We start from the raw sequence: 23,434 nt of genomic DNA, 5'->3' as shown, positions 1-23,434 counted from the left end.
TGGCAGCTGGTCAGCCTGCCAAACTGTCTGCTTGCTGGGTGGGAAACAGCGCAAAAGTGATAATCTTGCTGTAAAATTCAGCAGGACCTCTGAATTCCTGATATTTTCAAGTACTCCACCAACTCATAACCACCCCGCCCTCCCCGCTGCAGCCCGATGACATCCAACTCTGACCCTCCATTATCTTTCTCATTGCTTGCACTGCCTCTGGGTTAGTAGCCTGTTTTTCCAACATCTAGTCTTGAATAAGCTACAGCTTTCTCCAGTTAAACATGGTCTTCATTGTTTCTTAATCAATTCAATTCCCCTCTCCAGTCACTGTTTTAGGTTGAAAGTGAGTATGGACAACCTTAGCTAGCTGTGTTTCAATCTGCACCCAATTCCAGATCACCCATTAGCCTTGTATGTAATGACCTACATTGGCTTCTGATTTAAAGTTCTTATTCTCATGTTCATACTCCATGGAATCACTCCTCTTTATCCTAGTAAATTCCTCCAGTCCTACAATCCTCTGATATCAGTGTCCATCAACTCTGACAAAACATTTGATCCACTGTTGATGGCTGTGCCTTCAGCTGCCTAGGCCTTGGGCTGTGCAGTTCTATACCTCTATTTTCTCTCATAAGAACAGGCACTAGCCATATAGCCCCTAAAGCCTGTTTGGCCACTTCATGAGATCATGGCTGATCTGCAACCTAATGGCATATTATTATCTCTGCACCATCTCTCTTAATATCTCTGAAAAACTAAAATTCAGAATCAACCGTTATAGTTGATCAAGTTTACTTGAGAGGAGAGTTCCAAACCGCTATCATCCTTTTCATGTGGAAATGTTTTCTAATGCCTCCTGAAAGATCTGACACCAAGACTTGGATTTTTGCAGTCAGGAAGATTAAGCAGGTCTTTAAAAAAGATGTGCTGGACTCAGCTGTCAACTTTGTCGATTGAGATTTATATTGGGTTATTAGAATTTTATTTCATCTTCACATGGCTCCTGAGGTTTGCCCGAGATGTATACTGAATGAGTATCGAAGCTCTGAGTAAAGCTTTTGGAGCCTCGTGTCAGGCATACTGATGTGGCCTGTCCAGTGGAGCTGATTGTACATGATGCCTGGAATATCAGCCTGAGTGAGAACATAGACTTTGATGTATCTATCCAGCCAATGGATTGCCAGAATCTTGCAGAGGCTGCATTTGTTGTACTTTTCCAGGGTTTTGAGGTGCCTGCAGTGCCTAATCTATACCACGTCTATTATCTGCCTTCAGTTCCAGGGGTTTTGACTTTTAGCTAACAGTCTCTCAAGAGGAAGTTTCTCAAATATCTTCAGCAAGTCCATATAAAGAAATTCCATAGACATTCCCTTGTCCACCACGTGAATCATCTCTTCAAAAAAAACAATTTGCTTGGTCAGGCATGACCTACCCTTTTACAAATTCATGCTGGGTCTCTCTAATTTCTTTTTTTTTACTTGAAACCTATCTATTTGACCTAGATTTTATTCATCTTATTTGGCTGGGCGCCAGTTTTTGTCTGATTATACTTGTGAGGTGCCTTGGGATTTTTCTTTCTATGTTAAATGTGCAAAATAAATGCAAGCTTTTTTAATGCAAGTTAATTATTTGTTTAGCATCATCAGTTAATTAGACACTCTAGTTAATTTTTGATGTGGAAGCTTGTCAAAAGGTTTATCAAATTCCAAGAACAATAGAGTACAACTTATCCCATATAAATTTACAGCATGTTCAATTAACAAAGAGCAATATCTTCTGGAAGTAGGGTTGAGTAAATAAAATTATTTTTCTTTGTGAAATTAATTCCTTCTTGTTTCCTTTCTGCTTATTTATGCACTCATTGCTCTATACTTGTATGTATTTTCCCTTTTTAGAAAATATTTAGAATTGCAATTGTGTAGATTGTATGGTCTAGATGGTCATTTGATGTAACCACATTTTTTCATAACAGAAAGATGAATGGTTTTGAAATAATTTTAATTGCATTAAACTGTAGATCATGCATATCCATTAGTTGTGACAACGAGGTAAACAAACAAGGCTAAAGGATTTTCCGTCTAGACAGTATCCATTACTGACACCAGAGGGCAGTTGATCTTTGAGCTAAGCAGTGATTGTCAGGTGGATTGGCAGCAATGTGAGTGCTATCCCACAGTCTAACTTGACCACTTTCCTCATTTTGAAGGGGGTCAAGGTATTCAGGCAAAACTCCTACAAAATCAACTTTGATGGACAGCACATTGTGTCCAGATGGCTGAAAACTGTTGGTCTCCACTGCTCTTAAATGGTCACCATTCAGGGGAGGATAAAGAAAATGCTTCCAAGATGCTTTGAAGCTCCCCTCAAAAAGCAACAGCATTGACATCAATGACTGGGAGGAGCTTGCTAATAATTGTTCAGAATGCCAACATATTGTTCATCAGATTGCTTCATGCTTTGAATCCCAACATCTTAAAGATGAAGCAGAGTGGTGGCTGAGATGGGAAATAAAAGGAAGCAAATCATACATCCTGCCCCATGTGCCCAAAGATTGGCCTGTTCAGTCGCATGAAGATTCACGGCAAAGACTCTCAACCAGGAAAAGACATCATCCAAGACATTGGTGGGTACTGAGGCACGGTGGTTAGCACTGTTGCCTCATAGTGCCAGGGACCCAGGTTCAATTCTAGCCTCGCATCACTGTCTGTGTGGAATCTGCACATTCTCCCCAAGTCTATGTGGGTTTCCGCCGGGTGCTCCAGTTTCCTTCCAAAGTCCAAAGGTGTGCAGGTTAGATTGATTGGCCATACTAAACTGACCCTTATTGTCAGGGGGATTAGCAGGATAAATACATGGGTCTTTCTGGGATCGGGGCCTTGGTGGGATTTTTGTTGGTGCAGGCTCGATGGGTCAAATGGCCTCCTTCTGCTCTATAAGGATTTGATGATTCTATGACATTCAAGGGACAGCCAACTGTGACAAATCACATGAATCTCTTTGATCATGATAGTATTATTTTCAAAAGATAATTCATGCATTTTTGAGTGATCGCCCGCTGGTTTGCTTGTATTTTACCTAACTTAAATGTTAAAACTAACTATTTATACTTCTAAGGATATCCTGGATCCTTTTTTCAAACAATCAAATTTTTAGCCACTGTTCAATTTTTAGGGCTCTCCCCAGAGTTTAGTGACTCGCAGTATGTCAGCCAATCTTGCTTCCACTCATGATCTGATGATAAAGAAAACTTTGTCTCCTTCAGGGACATCCAACCTTAATAATAGTCTTCGTTATCATCTGTTGATATTTTGGTTTAGCTTTTTCTCTGTGGTTCCTAGAAACCTCAGCCTTGAAATATGACAGCACAAATTAGTTAATTAGCCAAAAAATAGGTGTGGAATGATCTAACATGGCACGCAGTTAAAAAAAATTATTTTTGTCTCAATTGTAAATGGTTAATTCCTAATTCTGAGATCTTCGGTGGAGTCTTGTGGAGGTGATGGAGGCCTTGGCTACCAGCTAGAACACCAACTAGACCCCAACATCAACTCATTTTGGGAAGATCTGCTGCATGCTGTGTCACTTAGTTTCTAGACAAGACAACAGCACCCTCCACCTGTCCCACTCCCTCCCCCTCCTCCTCTTCCTCCTCCTCCTCCTCCTCCTCCTCCTGCTGAGGTCAGCAATCCCAGGCACAGTAACCCCTCCCACTTAGAGTTGCCAACCAATCAGAGACCAGCAGCTCTTATGCAACTAGCCATGCCTCTGGGGAGGCAGTCGCAACTGCTCGTACTGCACCAACCTCCAGATCGAGAAAGTGCCCAGGCAAAGGTATGTGATGATAGGAGGTGGGTTGCAGGGGAGGAGGGCAGGGATTGGCAGCAAAGGCGGAACAGTGCCTTCAGTGGCACACCTTACATGATGAGGCTTCCTGTTAGCAGCTTGATTAATACCAGCTGCAACCGTGTGAGACCTATAGTGGCCATTAACAGGCAGTGAGGCAGGAAAGTGGTTTATGGGACTTATTCCTATCTGGACATAATCAGGTAGAGGCAGAAAGGCAGCAGGGTCCCCATCAACCATCCCCCTACCTGATTACATGCCCACTCACCACCAAACTAACCGTGGGGCAAGGCACAAGATCCTGTCCCTTGATCCTATGTCCTAGCAGCCAGGGGAATAATTTTGGCAGCATCTTCCCTGTAAAACCTCTTAAAAATATATATGTTTCAAGAGCTTTTATGAACTTGTCCTGAACACTTCTCTTTTTAACCAAAAGCATGTGTGCACGCACGTGTATGTGTGAAGGGGTATAGTCAGAGGAGATGCATAGTCAATCAACCTAACCTGCACATCTTTGGACTGTGGGAGGAAACTGGATTTCCTAGAAGAAACCCGCACACACATGGGGAGAATATGCAAATGCCACACAGTCTGCAAGAGCGCTGCTTCCAGCAAGTAAGTGCACAAGTACCTTACCTTGTGCATCTAATGGCCCTCATTTAGGTTTAGCTGCCAGGTTTCCCAAGGCCATCCATGGTGGAATTCAAAATTATGAATTAACATGTGGCTCATCATCTCATTATAACATCTGAAGTACCTACCCAGCTCCTTAGACTGGATTTACTGGCTTCAGCACTCCTACCCCATCCCTATTAAAACTGGAAGAGAGTGGGCTGGGATCAGGATTCTTACCCTTCCACCGAACCCAAATCTGGACATTTTTCATGGTTAAAACTTCCACCTCAATATTCCTCTGTCACTGTTTTTCTCAAATCTTCATGAATGTTTGAATGGTACAATGTTTGGGTTTCTTTTATTTTGACTTGATTTTCCATTCCTGAATCATTACTAATGACTTGACTCAGAATTATTTGTGTCATGTTGCCTTGTGCTATATGAAGGAAGGAAGCAATCTGAAAAAATTTCTTGAAAACCTGCTACTCTTATAGAAAAGTAAAATATTGTGAATGCTGGAAATACAAATTCGAAAGAGAAAATGCTGGAAAACCTAGACAGGTCTGGCGGCATCTGTGGAGAGAGAAATAGAGTTATGTTTTGAGTCTGTAAGACCCTTCTGTTTTTGTCTCTGTACAGGTGCTGCCAGACCTGCTCCTCTTCTTGGCTTGTAGCTTTCATTCTCTGTTTAGTCAATACTGTGGAGGAGGTGGACAGAGAAAGTGATTAATTGATTGTTGGGAATTTACAAAGAAATAAAATGTTCACCTCTTCAACCTGCCTTGCACTCAGGGTTACTTCCTCAAAGTGGCTCTATTTATGTCCTTTTGCTGTCATCCACTTGAGTGGTAGGCCTGAGAAGGGATGAGATCTACAGAATATTTAAGAAAGGAGGACTTTTCTCCCCCTTGCATACGGGTGCCTTCCACAAGTTCTCTGAAACTTGGTACTATTTCAATCTCTTTCATTTCTCTAAAGTTGCCACATACAATGCAATATTGTGAGGTGCAAGCAGTTGACTTCAGTTTTTGTAGTATAAGGGCCTGATACATGTAGATTAATGTGGGACTGAGTACACTACCACCCTCACACTGATGTGAGAGGACACAAAACTTGCATGGGTCTAATGTTGGACGGCACAAGCAAGCTTGGAGACAGCTCCCAGTTTGTACTTTTAACTGTGGCTTTTGTAGTTAATAAGTACAAACAATTAACAAACTTATGACAACAAAGATTTCATTAAGGTCTACTGAACGGTATCCAATACCCTATGACATGGTAGCAGTTCTTGAAAATACCCAGAACCTCAAGAGAAACTGGAGCATAAATTCAAAAGCTGGAAAATTCAAGGAGCAGCGTTCTAAGCTGTCTGAGAACATCTGAAGTGAAGACACAGAAGGAGATAGACTAAGAGAAGCCCCGTGGCAAAATTGGAATCAGAGGGCAGAAGAAGAAAGGCTCCAGTCGTCGTTAAGACTTACTGAATGGTATCTAACACTTACAACAGTGCGTCACTAACTTAATGGGATAGAAATTGGTATGTGTTATTGGCATATAATGGCACAAAGTCAGAGCAAATTAGCAGTTGAGTGGCCTGTGTCCAATCTGCATAGGCATTGCTGCCACTACTAAATTTTTCATTCTGGGCAGCAGCCTTGGGTGACAGTCTGTGTTGAGTTTGCACATACTCCCAATGTCTGCATGGATTTTCTCCCACACTACAGAGATGTGCAGGTTAGGTGGATCCGCCGTGGTAAGCATGCATGATTACAGGGAGAGGGTGGACTGAAGGGCCTGGATTGAACTGCTCTTTTACAGCATTGGTGCAGACTTGATAAGCTGAATGGCCTCTTTCTGCACTGTAGGGATTCTATAGTTAAAACAGATGTCAGACTGTTTGAGATTATCAGTTAGGGTTCTAAAGGATTTCTGTACTTTAGCTATCAATGAGCACAGCTGTGTATTCTTCAGTATATCCTGCAGCTGACAGAAAGCTTGAACTGGATTTTTCCTGTTGGGTCAGCTGCCTGTAGAGATGCAACAAGTGCTGAATGCTTGTGTCAAATATGTTTTTTCTGATCGCTTGAGAAAAGTCCAAGGGGGAGGTCTTTAAGAGAATGAAATGTTTCAGAAGACTGAAAAGAGTTAGCTCTTTAGGGGATGAGCATAACTGTACGACACCAGTTCAGGATAGTCACCATGACATTCAATAGGAAATTCAGAAGAAACTCCATCACTCAAAAAGTGGTGAGAATGTGGAACTCGCCACCATAGGGAGTACTTGAAGTGAATGGTATCAATACGTTTAAGCAGAAGTGAGGTGTCAGATTTAGAGGGGAAAATGGGAGAAGGCTCGAGTGCAGTATAAAGGCTGGTTGGGCCAATGGCCTGTTTCTGTGTTATATATTGTGTGCAATCCTATATAATCCTTGTGCTTCTTGCTTTGGCCACCAGCGACCCAAAAACTCAGACTCAACATTGCAAGGGAAATCTTCCCCCGAAATCTGCGGCAATATATTTGACTTCACATTGCAATGCTGCATTACCATCAGAAATAATTCAAATTGCTGAAGAAATGAAAGATTCTGAAAGTTGATCATAATTTATTATGAAATGGATGAAATGATTAAATAGGTTGCATTTACCCTGTGGGGCTTGGGCTGTGTTTTAATGAGACATGAAGAAAGGAATAGAAGATTAAAAGCCGCAACAGATGCTCAGCTTGGTGATCAAATATCCAAATCCATTTTCGGTAATACAAACTGCTTCAAATCTTTATTTCATAGAGCTGCGTTATATGCTGAGGGCAGATTTCCCACACCCCGGCGTAGATTTTGAGGGTGAGCCTGTCTCCACTTGGCACACAGAAATAGAGCGGGTGGTGGGGAGCAAGTGGGGCTGCTGTTAAGCGGGAGGGGTGGGTGGGGGCGGTGTGAATGAGGCACCCTCCTCTTTCATTGTGAAACCTACGAGGCTGCATGTTGGGTGCAGACCCTTACCACCATCCCTTAAATTAGGGAAGTGGTGGGATGAGGCTCTTAATTCAGCATTGATTGCCCATATAAGGGCTCAACTGGGTCATGGGTGAGTGACACATATGATACATCCCCCTCTGCCTGCCAAAGCATAGTGGCTGGTGTACTGCCAATGGCACATTACCCAAACTTACAGGTACCACCCCCCCCCCCCACCCCATCCCATCCCACCACCCATCTTCCACCTGCTGGTGGTTTGTAAAGTTCAGCCCATTGTTTTATTGAATAAATAACATTCCTTTTCTCATCAGTTTTCTCATATATCTTATTTTCTAGAAGACAGTACCTCATGAGAATACATGGTTCCATGATTATTGGCAGCACTTGTCCAAGATATTATACGTGGAGTGGAAATGGCAGCTTATTAAGCAGCACTACAGCTTCAACTAACCCCCATCCCGGGCATGCTTTCTGATGGTGGAGGTGACTCACCATTGGCCATCAGTGGGATCTTCCGGTCCTGCTGATGTCTATGGCATTGTGCATGGCTTGCCCTCTGTGGGGGAACCTGCCATGGAAAATCACCTTTGGTAGGACCAGAAGATCCCATTGGCAGGAACAGCTGGAAAATCCTGCCCTGGAGCTCCCAAAAATAGTAGCTATATTTATTCACTGACTTACTTGAGCTTTTCTCCACCCTACCTTTCCAAACGTTCTTCAACCTCTCTCTCTTGCCTGTCTGCTTCAGTGTAATTGAATAGGATTTTAAGCCAAGAAGTCTGATGGGAAGAGAATGACCCTCCTCCTGACCAACTCCTTAAGCAGCATCTCAAATGCAGCATCAGAACACACAGGGGTCACTTGGAGCTTCTCCTTTTCCTATCAGTTCTGCAAGTTAAATTGAGTATAAATTATCTGTAGGCCAAGTGTAGCTCCCACTTGTGATGAATATTTAACTAAAGACCAGGATGTCTAATTCTCCCACTCTGTCATTAGTTAAGCTACCAATCAATAGCATTAGGAGCTAACATAATTAATCATAATGAAGGCCCTTGTGTTCCAGCAGTGTCTCCACTTCTAAAAAATTTACTTAGCTATAAAGCACTTTGGGGCATCTTATGGTCATTAAAGGAAGCTACATAAATATGGGGGTCTTGGGCTTCTCACATGCACTCATGTGATTAGACAGTCCTAGTTGTGCTGAGATGAATTTCTACCCCAAGGGGACATTTCTCCCATCCCAATGTGCTGATTTTTTTTTAGCACAGCAGGCTGGGCAAATAGCATGCGGGGGGTGGAGGGTGGGATTTGCAGAGTCCCCATGAGTATTCGCACCCCGTTCACATCGCCCAGTACCAGGTTTCCAGCCTGCTTTGCACCGGAAATCAGCAGAGAATTGGGGCTAGCATTTAAATGGTTTTGTAAATATCATTTAAATGCTATTATTGGGCCCAGACTGAATTCACTGGGCCTGCTAAACTCTCCCAGCCCACCAGAGTGTTTCACTTCAGTGGGGTTTAGAGTAGCTCCCCACCTTCTGGGAGCTGATAGCCTGGCTCTAATGGAGTAAGGGGAGGCAATCATAGCCCATCAGAGAGACAAGTGGCAGCCGGTATTGCCCCTGGGCATGGGCACCCTGACAGTGCCAGCCTGTGCCTCTGGCACAGCCCAAGGGGCAATGTGCCCATATGTAGGAGGCCTGGGGCAGTGCCAAGGAGATGGGAGTTGATGGGGCAGGGCCTAGGGGGCAATCAATGGAGGTGGGGGATCCCGCTGCCACTCTGTGTTGTGACTGATGGAGGCAGGAGGGAGGCCATGATCGGGCGGGCTGGGGGGGTGGGGGTCTGCCTGTGGGGGGTGTTGGCACTGAGGATGTGGGGGGGTTTTGGCGCTGCGGTGGGGAAGTGTTGCTGGAATTGGGGTACTCTGTGATGGGGGGGCCCAGGAATGGTCGGGAGGGTTTCACAGTTGAGCCATGTTGGCCGGGGCGGGGGGAGTGGAGGGACAGCACTGTAGGAGTCCTGAGCTGGACAGCAAACAGGAGGCTGATAGTTTGGAGCCACTGTGCATGCGCAAAGGCTAACTGGTTTCAGCCTCCTGGGCAGGAATAGGTTCCACCCCGTGAAACCTAATAAAATTCACACTGGTGGCCTCTGCATTGCACAGACTGTGGGAGATTCTAATGTGAACTCCCACTGAGAAAAAACAGCGTGAATTACTCCAGTTTTCCTGCAAATTCAATACTTAGAATTTTTTGGGGAGAATTCCACCCCAAATGCCTGGTGTTCAAATATAAAATTTATTTTTTGCTTGCAAAGCTTTTAAAAGAAGTAGTTTTATTTGCAGCACTTTCTTCAGTGGCATGATGTTGCTGTGAGGTTATCATAAAGTGTATGATAGCCAGTAAGCACAGATTGGTAACAGAATGATAAGTCACAACATCATTGAATCGCTGATTTGCTGCTAATTAATCTCCTCAAATAAGGATAAAGTCACCATAGACCTAGATGACATTAAACTGAGTGGTGGTGATTTAACCTGAGGATCACCACACTCTCAGGCAAGGGGCAAGATTGGGAAAGCGGGCCTTCATGAATACTCTCAGCCAGTATGGGAATTGAACCTACGCTGTTGGCTTTTCTCTGCATCACGAACCAGTCATCCAGCCAACCGAGCAAAATCGATTCCCAAATAGATTTCCAACAAAAGATTTTGGTGAGAATCGGGTGCCTGTTCCCTCCTCATGTGCAAGCTGCAAATACTTGAGTTTTTATTGGAAAGAATTTGTAGATTGCGAGTTAGAAATTTGGAGGTTGGTTTTCTTTTAATTTAAGTGAGTTCAACTTTATGAAATTGCACTGGAGTGCTAATGATAGAGAAAAGCCTAATTTACTTTCTAATTCAAGAAGTAATTACAAAATAAAAAGTAACATTTTATACAGCTCCTCTTTCTGATTCCTTTCACTTTTATTTGAAAATCTGTCAGATAATGGGGTAGGAGCCGTCACATTAGCGTATACAAATAGTCATACTTGCTGTAGTGTGTAGAGCAAAACAATGTCCACTCGCAATCTGAAGATTTCCATTTGAAAACCTGGGGCAGGTTTCTGCAATATACGTGGGGATGGTTATTAAATCAACTGCTCATTAAATACCAATCACAAGTGAAAGATGTGCTGTTCAAATGGTATTTGGAGACATTAAACAATGATCTTTATGAGAAATTTTGATTGTTAGTCTCTAATATTCTGCCTTGCCACAGGCTTATTTAAACTAGAGGGGAGATTCACACCAAATTGTATTGCTGAAGATAATGTTTATTAAAATATATTTAAAGGGACCTTATCAGCTGCTCCTCAGAAATTATTGAAGCGAGTTTGTGATTCAAGATAAAGGGGGGGCGGTTCAGAACGGAGTTGAGGAGGAACTTCTTCACTCAAAGGGTGGTGAATCTCTGGAATTCTCTGCCCGTTGAAGTGGTGGAGGCTGCCTCGCTAAATATTTTTAAGAAGCGGGTTGATGGGTTTTTGATAAGAGAAGGGATTAAGGGTTATGGGGAGAGGGCTGGAAAGTGGAACTGAGCCACGACAGATCAGCCATGATCTTATTGAATGGCGGGGCAGGCTCGAAGGGCCAGATGGCCTACTTCTGCTCCTATTTCTTATGTTCTTATGTTCTTATATGATTTGTTCACCATCGTACATTCCCCTCTGAACTCCCCTCTTCAGGAGATAATGTATTAGTTTATGGTTGCAATTGTTCCAATAGACCCTAGTATCTCATTCATAGTTTAGGTGTGAACCATTGAAATATAAATTACAAGCTGCTTTATTAATTCCATTTTTAAAAACTAAAATTTGACTTATCCAAAGAAAATCCAACAAATGTAATATCCATGGCAAAAACTATTTTCTTAGGCTTCTGCTATGTTCAGAGTAAATTCCTTTCACACTGTGATACTAACTGGACACTTTTTCCAAGCCTGTAAGTGATCATTTAAAATCTCATAATTGAGAATATCCATATTTCACACCTTCTCAATGTGCATGGAGGGTAAAAGCAATGCTATTCAGTGAGCCTAGATCATTTCATTTCTTTCCTCTGAGGCTTTTAACCAACCTTGAGGTGAAGATGATCAAAAAAAAGCCAATATTTTAAGCACCACAAATATTCCAACTCTTTATAAAAAGCAGAATCTTCAACCTGAAAGGTCAAGCGCTGGGAAAATGAGCAGAATTTTAATTGGAAGATTCATGGTTCCAGCTGGAGGCTGTTACTTGTGATCCTGTTCCTATTTATTTTGAACTCAATTATATTTTGAGAAAGCTCTCCCACTGTGTTATAAACACAATACTTGGGACTTGCTAAACATTGCTGCACCTTTGTCCCAGAGCGCGCCCAAGTCACTTCTACCACGCACCACTGTAATTTAAAACATTCACCATCTGAATGAGGGGGAAATATTTAAACCCTTCTTTATTTTTATCCAATATCTAACAGTTAATCAGATATCGTAAAGCAGATTTGCATCTTCCAACAAGTGTGATTGAGAAGGAAACACTGAGGTGTGCCTTGCTTTAGGCATCCAGTGCTCCAGACGGAAGATTTGGGGGCCTAATAAATACTCAAATGAGGATCTTATGCATCCAAACACCATTTTTGTGTAAATTAGGGCTGCATATCTACTTCCTCAATCCACTCATAAATCATGGGAGGTGGAGGTATGAGGGAACTTTCTAGAGAAGTCCTTACCTACTTGCAATCAAATTAATGCAAATATTCGGAGGTTATCTTACTGTTAGTCACAATCGAAACAGAAAATCTTGGAAATGCTAAGCAAATCCAGCAGCATCTGTGGAGAGTGAAACAGAGCTAACGGCCAGGATTTTGGGCTGATGATTCTCACTCACTGGAGTATTGTATGGGATGTCCCACAGAATCAGATGCCTTTCAGGCATCCAAGGGCCTTGCCTGTGATTGAGGACCTAGACAGCGTAAGTGCTGCCTACTGAGCTACCAGCCAATCAAGCCAATCAGTGGTAAATAGCTCCTCGTTGCCTTGAGCACCAGTGGGTAGAAAGGAGACTGGTGGCAATGCATCCACTATTGTTCCAGATTCATTGTGGAACCCTAGACCAAGAATGAGTCAAGGCAAAATAAGGCTTGTGAGATGGAGGTCGTGGCTAGGAAGGGGAAAGGCGATGACTTCCGCCCTTCCTGATGCCAGGTCCCTTGATCACATTCAGACTGCCTGTAATGAGGGGCTCCCATTACTGGGAGGCCACTGGCAAACCCAATAGATTTTGCTGAATGGCTTTCAGAGGGCGTGGAAAATCCATGCGGCCCCCATTTGAGACCATCACTCAATTGCAGTGGGCTCAGGATTAATAGGTGTCAATTGGCTCATGAATGAACCCAATTAACGTCCTGCCAATGGTGGCCAGGAATCCTTGTCAGCCCCTTTCACCCTCTGATTTAATTGGGAGAGGTTTTGCCATGACTGACGTGGGTCCTCCTTGACAATGAAATGGGTTATGCCGCCACATTTCCCACTGCGATGGACTGCATTAAATCCAGTTTCATCGTTCATTTCTGTCTTCTGAACCGTGAACAGTTATAAATGTGAAAGATTTTTGCAAGTGAAAGGAGGAAGGAGGGGAATAAGAATGAAATAGACAGGCTCAAGGGCAGTAGATAATACAAGGTCAAAGGGAATAGCAATGGGACAAGTAAAGAAATAAAAGATGTTTATAGAGGTTGAAGGGTAGAATCCTGAATAGTTGTCATCTGAAAGCAAGATCTGACAGAAAGGGAAAAACATACAGTGAAGAAAACCTTTGATTTTCCAATTTGCACCATTTTCTTGCTCCTTTGACTCTTCACTTGCCTTCCTTGAATTCACACTCTCAATTTCAGAGGATAGAAAATCAAACAACACACAGTTACCTTGACTAGGCTTTGTGATACTCCATTTGATGTAAGGACTCTATTTGATTCACCCTATTTCTCTGTTTTGACAATGCAACCTCTCATACCAGCATTTCTGATAGGCCTTCCTTTTTCCACAGTTAGGGTTCTTCTCCAGCATGGTTATTGGGGTCTTTAACTGTGTCTGTTCTGTTTCATGTACTTCCGCTTTTACCTTTTTCCTTCCTTCTCAGATCCATGATGGTGTTTGCCTTGACCTCGCCTTTCACCCCATCACCCTCTATGTTCTGCTATTTATACCACATCTAGCATGATGGCACCAAAAAACACATCTGCCCCTCCCTTTCCCATATCCCTTCATGATAGCCTGGTTCCCTCTTCAAACACTCCCAGCACCACATTCACCTCCGGCAACTTTCCGTACAATTGTAGGAGATACAACACCTATGCTTTTCTCCTTCCCTTCCAAGGCTCCCCAACACAACTTTCTGGTGAAACAGCAATTTAATTATTCTCAGTCCACTTCAGTATCCTGTACTAGCTGCTCACACTGTAGTCTCCTTTACAGTGGGGTGGGCAAATACTTCTGTCCAGTCTGTAAGTATGACCCTGAGCCTCTGGTCACCTGTCACTATAATTCTCCCCCTCACTTCTGCTTGGACCTTTCTGTCCTTGGCCTCCTGCAGTGTTCTGAAGAAACTTAATGCAAGCTCAAGGAACAGCAGAAGATCCTTCAACTAGTTCTCCAGCCTCCCAACCACTTGTTTTGCGGCAACAGAAGGCAGCGTATTATTCGCTGGTGGCGAGATTCTCTGGTCCTGCTGCTGTCAATGGCATTTCCGTTGAAACCACCCCATGCTGCTGAGAAACCCATGGGCGAGGGTGTGCTGCTGGCATGACCAGAGAATCCCACTGCCAGTGAATGACCAGAGAATCCCACTGTACATCTTTGACGGCAGTCATTTGTGATCTTGCCATTCACAGCTCTTCTTGACACATCTTTTGTTTACTTGTCCTGACGATTCCCTTTGACATTGCACTATGGAATCTTATAATCTCTCCTGCTCGCCACCCCGTCTTTTGCTCTTTCCTCCCACTCTCTGTCCTCTTTCACTTGCTGAAAAATGATTGCATTTCTAACTGTTCCCAGCCCTGATGAAAGGTTTGAATGCCTGACCTGCTGAACGTTTCCAGCATTTTCTGTTTTCATTCTGGTGCTATAAGATTGTAAGATGCAACAGCACAAAAAAACTTTGTTTTTCATGAAACCTCTGCAGGAAACTGAAGAACACCAGTTTTGATGCAAAGAAGTTGAAGGTGATGACGGGTGAATGGTTTGCTGAAGTTAAATCAAAACGCTTCGGAGAGATTTCCAGTGGAATAGACATCCTGAAGAATTCATTTATCAAAAAGAAGAAGTTACCAGGTACATCTTCCATGAAAATATTTGTTTTCCAATTTAGTTTCCTCCCTGTAATTGTTGACTTGTGCTATGTTACAGTCCTGAAGATGCCTGAGGTGTCTTGGCCAAATTATGTGAGCTTTCCCTTCATCCACCATTTTTAATTGTGCTTTCAGACACACTGCTCTCTCCGTTAACCTCCATTCCCTTAAAGCTGTTCTGAAGAACTCCACCTCAACCCTCCTCGTATCTCCTGTTTTGTTTAAGCGCCCGTTTTGTCTGATTATGGTAGGATTTTTGTTTGCGAGTCAGTTGTACAGAGTTGGCAAAATTTCCAGTTTTCCAAATTGCTGCCAGGCCATCAGATTCTGGGTCTGCAGGTGTGGGCCATGTTGAAGGCATGATATAACGAAAGACCCTGGTAGAACCACAATATCAGATAAATAGATTACCCCTGGTCATTGTCATGCTGCTATTTATGGGAGCTTGCTGTGTACAAATTTGCTACTGCTTTTCCATGGGTTGCTCAATCCTTTGAGATACCTGATGGTTATGGATGGCAATATAGAACTGCAAGTCTTTAATTAATTTTGTTGTTACTGCGGACATTCAAATAATGGTTTTTCAAATGCTTGATCCAACAAGCACAAGCATTTATAATGATGGAAAATGATAAGGAGCATGCCCGTTTTAGTTTCAGTACATGCCAATACATCGTACCATAATAGCATCTCAGGCAAACCTCATCCTGACCTTACAAGAGATTCTTGCATTCACCTTTTTGCAACGGGAGTGAAAGAATGTTGATCAGAAGGGATGGTTAGCATTGTTGCCTCACAGCACCAGGGGCCCGGGTTCAATTCTGGCCTCGGGTGACTGTCTGTGTGGAGCTTGCATGTTCCCCCTGTGACTGTGTGGGTTTCCTCTGGATGCTCCACTTTCCTCTCTCAGCCCAAAGATGTGCAGATAAGGTGGATTGATCATGCTAAATTGCCCTTTAGTTTCAGGGAGATTAACAGGGTAAATACACGGGGGTTATGGCGATAGGGCCTGAGTGGGATTGTTGTTGATGCACATTCCATGAACCCAATGGCTTCTTTCTGCTTTGGAGAGATTCTGTGAGTAAACCTGCCCAATATTTCCCTTCGTTAAGTCAAGAACACTGAAGCTAATTTAATGCCTTATTCTTGCCGTGTCAGCTATCAATATAGACTAAGAATTAATATGTAATTTTCCTTGTCTGTAGGGCTCAGATCTTCATTATGCTTATCAACTAAATGGTTGGGCCAGTGGACTATCTGTTCTGACATCTGGGCAATTTTCTGTATTGACTTTTAGAATTTTAATCTCATTCTAAAAGACAAAATATGCAAAAAAAAACTTGTTGTAGTCTTATCCTAGGGTAAAACTGAGCTTAATGAAATTCTGATCAAATGAAATGCTGATTTTGATCACTTAGAGTTGTTTTTAAAATACACATGCATAGATATATCTCATTTTGGGAATGAAGATAAACCCAAATAAGAAATGACCCCAAACAATTGATCAATGTCCTCTCTGCTATCTAATCACTGGATATTGATTCTGTACCACTATTGCTTTACATTTGCATTTTTTGGCTGCTACTTGGCTTTAGAAAATCTGTTTTACATAGTAGAGCACATTTATAAATTGAGACATAATGGCCGGCATGAGAAATTTGATCACAAATTACTGTTTATTTCTCATATGCAGATGTTCAGGAAGTTGCCGTCAAGACATCAAAGGATGCAAATGTGTTTCTCAGTCCAAGTCCTAAATATCAAGGTATTTCTTCAGAGCCTGATGCCTTCAAGTCAGATAAAAGGTAGGAAATGCATAATGAGCAAAGCTTTTGTATTTCAGGAGCTAAAAAAAAGGAGGAAATTGTTTCCTTGTGATGAAGAATTTGATCTGCTGCTTTCTTGTCTTTAGTTCATTTTTTAATTGATTTTTCTAAATCATAGAATCCCTACAGTGCAGAAGGAGTCTATTCAACCCATCGAGTCTGCACCAACTGCAATCCCACCCAGCTCCTATCCCTGTAGTCCTACATTTTTACTCTGCTAGTCCCTCTGACACAAAGGGGCAATTGAACATGGTCAATCAATCTAACCCGCACATTTTTGGACTGGGAAAGAAAGCCATGCCTTCTTTTGCAGTCTTCCTAAAAAGAAAACCCCTGTTTCGTGGCACAATGCCCTGCAGGAGTGGGACAACATCAGACTGTGACAACAACTCATACTAATGTCCAGGCTTGATAAATATGTTTGATGTACAATTGGGTGGTGGAAAGATAGGATCACATTTGGAAAAATCAAAAGTTTTTTTTTAAAGACTGTTACTTTGTTGTGGTTTGTTCTGATCTGTAGGTGTAAATTTACCAATCTGTGAAATCTTCTCACCAGCTAGACTTCTGTTTGTTGTCAAAATGTTCCCAGATACAATAATAAAACTGTGTGATCTTAAAGGGCCAGGTCACTTGATGCATTTGGCAGTAATTTGAAATGCAGACATTGACTGGAGAGGGAAACAGCAAAAGGAAAAAATGGGGAATGGGCAGTTCAGCAAAGAGAAGAACTGGTGGGAGAACAGGCCAGAGAGGGGGCTAGGCTCTACGTTGGAGAGGCAGCAACGACAGATTGGGTTAGGGAGCAAGAAAGGCTGCGAAGCAGAAGATAGGTGAGAAAAAGGTTTTGCAGCAACCAGAATGGTCAAAGAATGGGATGTTTGAAGCTGGATGGATGGATAGTGAGAGGGATCAGCAGCAACCAGGGGAAAGTAGAAAGCTACTATATTACTTCCATATTTATAAATTGGTTTTATTCCCTTTTTTTGGAAGTTATTGCATTTATTGACATAGGAATTTAGCAACATAAGCCTGAATTTTACATTCAGAGATTGGGTGCACACTTGAGCTGACCAAACATAAAATAGCATGAAATGATGATGGGCATGCCTCCTGACATTGTCATGCATGTGTGCAATATTGAGGTCGAAGCGCATGCAGGTCGGATCCACACTCACCGACATTTAAAGCACCAATTATGGCTATTGAGAAGCTAATAGAATGCGGTTTTATGTTGCCTGAGTGATTTTTACAGTTGTTGTATGGGCAGAACGGGTGAGCAGCCAACACATTTTAATTAACTTCTCATCCAAGGGCAGGATAAAAGGCCTCCAGAGCACAACACTTCCAGTCTCATTGCGAGTTTGATAGTTTGTCAGTACAGATTTGTGCCACATTTTCTTTTGATTTCAGAAACGTTTCAAATCTGCCTAACTGAATTTCGTGACATCTTCCCTGGAAAGTCTGCTTAAGGATTGAAGCACTCTGATTTGCAAGGCACTGGTCCTTGGGCATCTCATCTAATATGGATAATATACTCAGCTTGTGGGACCCCTTCTGAAGACAAAGAGAGAGGCAGGCAAGAGAGGAGGCCAGGTCAGCAGACACAATATCCCTGACAGAGAACTATAAAAGTAGAGGCATGGGTTCAGTTGGTGCAGGGAGGTCAATGCAGTAGGGTTCGCAGCAGATGCCATGACCCTGCGACCAGAGGCAGTGCTCCAACTAGCTCCAAGGGTCTGAGGTCCAGTGCCGCAAGAGGCTCTGCCTCTTTTGGGACACAGCAATATGCCACATGATTGGGCTAGAAATCATCTCCACTTGTGTGGAGATGGGACACCTCATGCTGATGGCTTAAAAAGTCACAATGACCCTTAACTTCTACTCCACTGGTTCTTTCCACAGGTCAGTGGGAGATTTGAGTGGTGTCTCCCAATAGATTGCACATAGTTGTGACAAGCTCATGACTGACACTCCATTTAGACACATCCTCATATTTATCCATTACTGGACAGATGAGGAGAGAGCCAGTGGGTTCACTGTGATTACTGGGTTCCCCCACACCCAGGGTGTAATAGCTTGGCACTCATGCAGCAATCAAGGTGCCAGTGGGTGAGCTGGGAACTGTAAGGGCTTCCACTCAATGTGCAGATCGTCTGCGACCATAGGACATGGATTCTGCAAGCCTGTTACCCTGGTAATTCGATGATATTTACATCTTGCGTCACTCACAGGTACCAAGGCTGTTTGTGGCTCCTGCCTGATTGAATGGGTGACTCTTGGGTGATAAGAGCTATTTCTTGACAATGTTTCTTGTGACCCCACTCTGGCACCAAAGAACAGGGGCAAAGGAGAGATACAGTATCCTGCCTCTGCAAAGGCAGTGGTGGAGGAAATCATCAAGCTGCTCAAGATGGACTTCAGATGCCTGGATCGATCAGGGGAGCGTTGCCGGACGCTCCAGAGTGGAATCTGTCTCTGGCAATGGGGGACCCAATGGAGCCTGAGGAAAGTGAGGCAGCTCCACAGGCCAGGGAGGATGACTCCAGTGATGGGTGTGATGAAGAGCACAGGAAGCACTGGGTGAGGATGTGGAGGCAGATGAAAAACATCTTCAAGGAGACAAGGACACCAAAGACGCCTCGATCTTGCAAACCTTCAGTTTGGCATCCGAGACACCAATGTTTCCTGATGCCAATGATACTGTCTCTTTTACAAACAATCATAATGTGCTAAACCAACCTCAAAGTCCAGCTGCACAGAACACAGTTACAAGCTGGGGCAGCGCCTGGTAACTATTGCAACTATCAAACAAACTCAGTCCATTCAAGCAAAATCAATTCTTATGTGCTTGTAAATGAACCAACAAAGAACATACACTGTTGCCAAACTGAACACAATTTTCAAGATAATGAACAGAAATGTCAACCTCGACAAACACTTGTCTTCAAGGTGCCTTCACCTTTCATTTGTGGATGCTGCATCTTGGTGCCCCCTTCTTCCACCCCCCCCACCCCCCTCACTCTTGTTGGCAGTGGTATTGGATGCAATCTGTTCTGGTGTCCTAATGACCTTGGCAGTCATCACCTGGCTGGCAAATCTTGGGAGAGTGCGTCCAGTACCAGGGCATTCAGATGTCGTGGCATCATCAGATTCAGTGGCCACTGGTAGAGGGAAGGTGGAGCTGGTGCCCTTATCCGGACTGCCCTGAGAGGAGCCCACAGAGGTGACAGGCAGCGTGAGGGACGTTTGGACCTCTCTGCCCTCCCTGGGTTGGGTCCCCAGCAGAGAGCCCCTCATCCATCCTTCATACTGGCAGTGACCTTCAGAGGTCACAGTGGTGTGCTGGATTGCAAGTTCCAGTACAGCCCCTGGAATCCCTGGGGTTTGTTCCTGAAATTGTCTCTCCACGAGAATCACCACTCTCTCAATGGAGGAGGCTGTGTGCCTGGTGCTCAGAGTCAACACAGTGTTCATGTTCCACGTAGACTTCCCAGTGACTGAGATCATGGCATGTAGAACCTCAAGGATCCCCCATGTACCCCACTGCACATCCAGCATCCGCTGCCAGATGGACATTTCCGGACCCTTGCCACCTGCCTCAGATGAAGCATGGTCCTGGGTCTGCAGCAATACTTCCACCGTCAGCACCCTAGGACCACTCCGCTTCTTCAAGCTCCTCAGGTCAATATGATGTGCTTATAACCCTATGTCATACCTGCAAAGCCAATGGTCTAATGCCCACCAACATGTTAATATCTGCTCCTGGTTCTGAGAGGCAATGTGATGCTGCTGTAGTGTAATGTCTTCTTCAGAGGTTAAAAGGGGGGTTTCCAGAGTCACTGGGGACACTGATGGATAGTGCATCTGTGGGAGGAAAGCAGCATTTTGGTATATTCAATTATCTCATAGTCAATGTGCATGCTTGGTGGCTGATGAGATAATAATGAACAGGAGCATGGTGCCATCTGGGCTCGATTTCAATGGGCTCTCTTGCTGTAATATTTCCATTTCGGATGAGATCACTACCTCGCAATGTTTGCACTCTCCACAGCACTCGCATCTATGCGCTGAACTCTTACCTGCATCCGAACCTGCAGCCTCACCATGACCAATGGAGGGAGTTCTGTGGTGGCATACCACACTCATATCACACTCATATCTGCTGAGGATGTATAGATTGGACAAACCACCACCCGTTCTCTGGCACTGACCACCTCCTCCAGGACTCTCAGGGCAGTCATCTGAGAAATGGTGGTGGAGGGGAGTGGAGGTGGTTTGCAGCGTGCCCAATAGACTTGCCCTCTCACCTTCTATGCCCACCAGGTATTGATGACATGATAACTCTGCTTTTCTTCACATAATTCCATTTGCCTCCGTGCAACACCTGGCAGCCTCTGAGTGCTGCTTGCAGAGATTTTAAAACATTGCTGGTTTCCCACTGGACCCGGTGCCCATCTAGTTCCCACACTGCCCACATTGTCAACCCAACCAGCAGGTGGGTTTCATAGAATCCCTACAGTGTAGAAGGAGAGCATTCAGCCCATCGAGTCTACACCGACAACAATCCCACTCTGGCCCTATCCCCATAACCCCCATGCATTTCCCTAGCTAGTCGTCCTGACACTAAAGGGCAATTTAACTTTGCCAATCCAACTAACCCGCACATCTTCGGACCGTGAGAGGAAACCAAATCACCTGGAAGAAACCCATGCAGACACAGGGAGGATGTGCAAACTCTACACAGACAGTGACCCAAGCCAGGAATCAAACCTGGGTCTATGGCACTGTGAGGCAGCACTGCTAACCATTGTGCTACCGTGCCTCCATGCCTCCATCTTTCATGCTAGGAGGGCCTTAATTGGCCATCCACTGAGATGGGAGCAGGTTTTAGATCTGCTTCTGGCCCCATCCACTTTGCGTGCTCTCCGGTGGTAAAGTTCAGTTCACAATAAGGTATAACGTTTTGATGCCCTTTTCTGAAGAGAAATGATCAAAGAACTTAACTTTAAGGAACGATGGGAACAATGGTGGGTTGGGGAGCTTGGCAGAAAAGAACTGAAGAGTTAAATATTTGCAGCAATTTTTTCAATTTTTTTCTGTACTTGAAACTACTCTGTTTTTCTCCCGTACATAATTATACTTCTGCACATAAATGTAATGCCATCTTCTTCTACTTTTACTGATCTACAAGAGATAATATTGATTCAGGTGGGGTGTTGAAAATATGCATATCTCCCAAAAACTCATTCTGTCCTAACATTGGAGCAGCACTTCCATCCTGTACCAGATCAAATTGACTGATTCCAGAAGATTCTCCAGGGTCAGCTAATTTGAACAGTCTTGTCAATATCTGTGCAGGTCAGGGGGAAGAAATAAATGGAAAGGGCTATCAGTTTAAATCTCTACTATGAGCTCTCCAAACCACGAATTTGGCCTATAGACTCTTGTGGGTCTGACATCTGGCATAAATGGTTTCACAACACAAGATTAAAGTCCAACAGATTTATTTGGTAATATAACTTGGCTTTATATGCCCTGTTTGTGAACAGAACTCCCAGTCACCTGATGAAGGGGCAGCGCTCTGAAAGCTTGAGGCTTGTGCTACCAATAAACCTGTTGGACTTTAACCTGGTATTGTGAGACTTCTTACTGTGCTTACCTCAGTCCAACGCCAGCATTCCATATCATAAATGGTACGGCATATCTGTCACTTGCCCACATACAGTTGGTACCTTGAGGGAGGCAGCAGTGGAATTTTGGTGGAGAATGCCATCTCATGGGTTCCTCCACCATTAACGTTGTCAGATTGCAAGGAGCCAATTTTAACACTCACCCACTCTTGTCCCCACATGAAATCACAGGAGCAGGCATATTATAAAAGTGTACAGAAAAGGTTTATTAGGATGCTATAAGGTCTTGATGATTTGATTATAAGAAGAGCCTCAATAAGACTAGGACTTTTTCCCTGGAGTGTAGGAGGCTTACGGGTGATCTTATAGATCTTAAGATGTCTATAAAATAATGAAGGACATAGAGGAGGTAGATAGATAGCCAACATCTTTTCCCAAAGGTAGGGGAGTCTAAAACTAGAGTACATAGGTTTAAGGGGAGAGGGGAGAGATACAAAAAGGTCTAGAGGGGCAAATTTTTCACACAGGGTGGTGAGTGTCTGGAATGAGCTGTCAGAGCTAGTCGTAGAGGGGGGATACAGTTTTGTCTTTTAAAAAGAATTTAGACAGTTACATGGGTAAATTGAGGGATATGGGCCAAACGTGGGCAATTGGCATGAGCTTAGTGGTAAAACCTGACCGCACGGACAAATTGGGCTGAAGGGCCTGTTTCCATGCTGTAAACCTCTCAGACTCCATGGGCCCGATTTTACCAACAATTTGCACCCGTTTTCAGGCGCAAAATCTTGGTAAAGTTGGGTGTGAGGCCTTTATCGCGATCTGCACTCGTTCATGAATGGCAGGGATCCGTTCTGCGCCCAAATTGGGCGCAATGACAATTTAAATGCATTTGCATTTAAATTGAATTAATGAACTGCCCGCCCAACTCTATCAACATTTCCCCCTTTACCACCACATTTACTAATCCGGACCGCACTTTTAGGCACTTGCTGAATAAAACTTTGAGTTGGGTGCTCCAGCCTCTGAAGAGTGCATTCAGTGTTTCCAAGGCTGTCTGACTTAGATCAGTGGTGGAGTGGGGGGTGGAGGCAGGTCAGATCATTCTCTGGTTGGAGGGGGGAGGAGGGGAGTGAGGTCAGATCGTTGTCATTGGGCAGGGGGGAGGGAGGCAGGTCAGATG

At 43.8% G+C, this 23,434-nt stretch overlaps 1 protein-coding gene across 1 annotated transcript in view; it reads left to right on the top strand.

The window, feature by feature from the left end:
* The window catches only part of LOC145345026 (synaptotagmin-like protein 2), a 189,713-nt gene that overhangs the window by 56,842 nt on the left and 109,437 nt on the right, over positions 1-23,434 (top strand). Inside the window, exons 2-3 of the mRNA XM_080192540.1 lie at positions 14,630-14,778; positions 16,489-16,600. Of these exons, the coding sequence (XP_080048666.1) occupies positions 14,630-14,778; positions 16,489-16,600 (261 nt within the window). The remainder of the gene's footprint in view (positions 1-14,629; positions 14,779-16,488; positions 16,601-23,434) is intronic.

The sequence above is a fragment of the Carcharhinus amblyrhynchos genome, chromosome 7 (assembly GCF_965287045.1).
Source record: "Carcharhinus amblyrhynchos chromosome 7, sCarAmb.v2.hapA, whole genome shotgun sequence".
Classification (NCBI taxonomy): Eukaryota; Metazoa; Chordata; class Chondrichthyes; order Carcharhiniformes; family Carcharhinidae; genus Carcharhinus; species Carcharhinus amblyrhynchos.
The sequence above is the reverse complement of the archived record's forward strand: the minus strand, read 5'-3'. Positions and strand labels throughout refer to the sequence as shown.